Source organism: Ciconia boyciana, unplaced genomic scaffold (assembly GCF_034638445.1).
Source record: "Ciconia boyciana unplaced genomic scaffold, ASM3463844v1 HiC_scaffold_37, whole genome shotgun sequence".
In the NCBI taxonomy this organism is placed as follows: domain Eukaryota; kingdom Metazoa; phylum Chordata; class Aves; order Ciconiiformes; family Ciconiidae; genus Ciconia; species Ciconia boyciana.
Window position 1 is genome coordinate 177,193 of NW_027328405.1, and position 1,648 is coordinate 178,840.

At 54.9% G+C, this 1,648-nt stretch overlaps 1 protein-coding gene across 1 annotated transcript; it reads left to right on the forward strand.

Moving 5' to 3' along the window:
• The first annotated feature begins 396 nt into the window (after positions 1-396).
• Positions 397-987, forward strand: LOC140645714 (olfactory receptor 14J1-like). Its single transcript, XM_072849179.1, has one exon. It carries the CDS (start codon positions 397-399, stop codon positions 985-987), a length of 591 nt encoding a protein of 196 aa, XP_072705280.1.
• Positions 988-1,648: the final 661 nt, after the last annotated feature.

Genomic DNA, 1,648 nt, shown 5'->3' on the forward strand with positions numbered 1-1,648 from the left:
CTCCTCATTCTCTTTTCCCTCTTGAACAGTGTCCCATGCTCTGAGGCAGCAAATGGCCAACAGCAGCTCTACCCCCAGTTCCTCCTCGTGGTGGTTGCAGACACACGGCAGCAGAAGCTCTTGCACTTCTGGCTCTTCCCAGGCATCTCCCTGTCTGCCCTTCTGGGCAGCATCCTCATCATCACCACCATAGCCTGTGACCACCGCCTCCACACCCCCATGTACTTCTTCCTCTTCAACCTCTCCCTCCTCGGCTTGGGCTCCATCTCCACTGCTGTCCCCAAATCAATGGCCAGATCCCTCTGGGACACCAGGACCATTTCCTAGGGAGGATGTGCTGCCCAGGTCCTTTTCTTTCTCTTCTTGATTGGAGGGCAATATTTTCTTCTCACCATCATGGCCTATGACCACTACATTGCCATCTGCAAACCCCTGCATTACGGGACCCTCCTGGACAGCAGAGCTTGTGTCCACATGGCAGCAGCTGCCTGGGGCAGTGGTTTCCTCTATGCCATGCTGCACACTGCCAATACATTTTCACTACCGCTCTGCCAAGGCAATGCCCTTGACCACTTCTTCTGTGAACTTCCCCAAATCCTCAAGCTCTCCTGCTCCAACTCCTACCTCAGGGAAGTAGGACTTCGTGTTGGTAGTGTCTCTCTTGCTTTTGGGTGCTTTATTTTCATTGTGCTGTCCTATGTGCAGATCTTCAGGGCCGTGTTGAGGTTCCTTTCTGAGCAGGGATGGCACAAAGCCTTTTCCACGTGCCTCCCTCACCTGGCTGTGGTCTCCCTGCTTGTCAGCACTGGCATGTTTGCCTACCTGAAGCCCCCCTCCACCTCCTCCCAATCACTGGATCTGGTGATGGCTGCTATGTACTCGCTGGTGCCCCCAGCGTTGAACCCCCTCATCTACAGCATGAGAATCCAGGAGCTCAAAGACACACTGAAGAAGCTGATTCAGCCACTTGTCTTTCAGCAGCAATAAGCTGCCCATGTCTCTTCACAGGGATTTCCTCTTCATCTCAGGAACCTCCTTTGCTTTGGGCATTTGGTTTCTGATAGTCATGGCTGTCCAGCAATGTCTGCATTTGCTTCACTTCTGCAGAGACATGAACCCAGTCTGTCTGACCCAGCGACCTTTGTACATGTCTCTGGCATGATGGTACAGGTGGTCTCCAGTGTTGCACCTCTGTAATAAAAAGGGATTTCCTCAGTGCCAGTGTCCAGATGTTGGCCTTCTCTTCCCCTACACGGGGGGACATGATGCCCCTACAAGACTGCTGCTGTTCCTGGCTTCTCCATGGGCTCAGGGGAGGAGGGTATGGGGCGATGTGTTGGGGAAGGATGCCTGACCTGGGTGACCGGTTCCCATGGAGATGGTGAATGGTCAGGAGGGGTCTGCCTGGGACTGTCCCCCCACGGCTTTCAGGCACCACAGCCCGCTCACTCTGCACAGCAGCACCATCAGCTCAGGGCTCTGCACGGAGCACGGGGAGGGAGCCCGAGTGGCTGGCCAGGCCAGCACAGATACATTCCCATGGGGAAAGGCTGTCTTGGGACAGGGATGTCCCTGGAGACGAGGAAAGGAGCAACTCCGTGTTTCCAGGGGGGAAGAAATGACCAAGAGAAACCTTTTTCTGCGTGCA

Excerpts from the sequence above, each read along its gene's own strand:
- LOC140645714 (XM_072849179.1), top strand. The coding sequence starts at position 397 with ATGGCCTATGACCACTACATTGCCATCTGCAAACCCCTGCATTACGGG.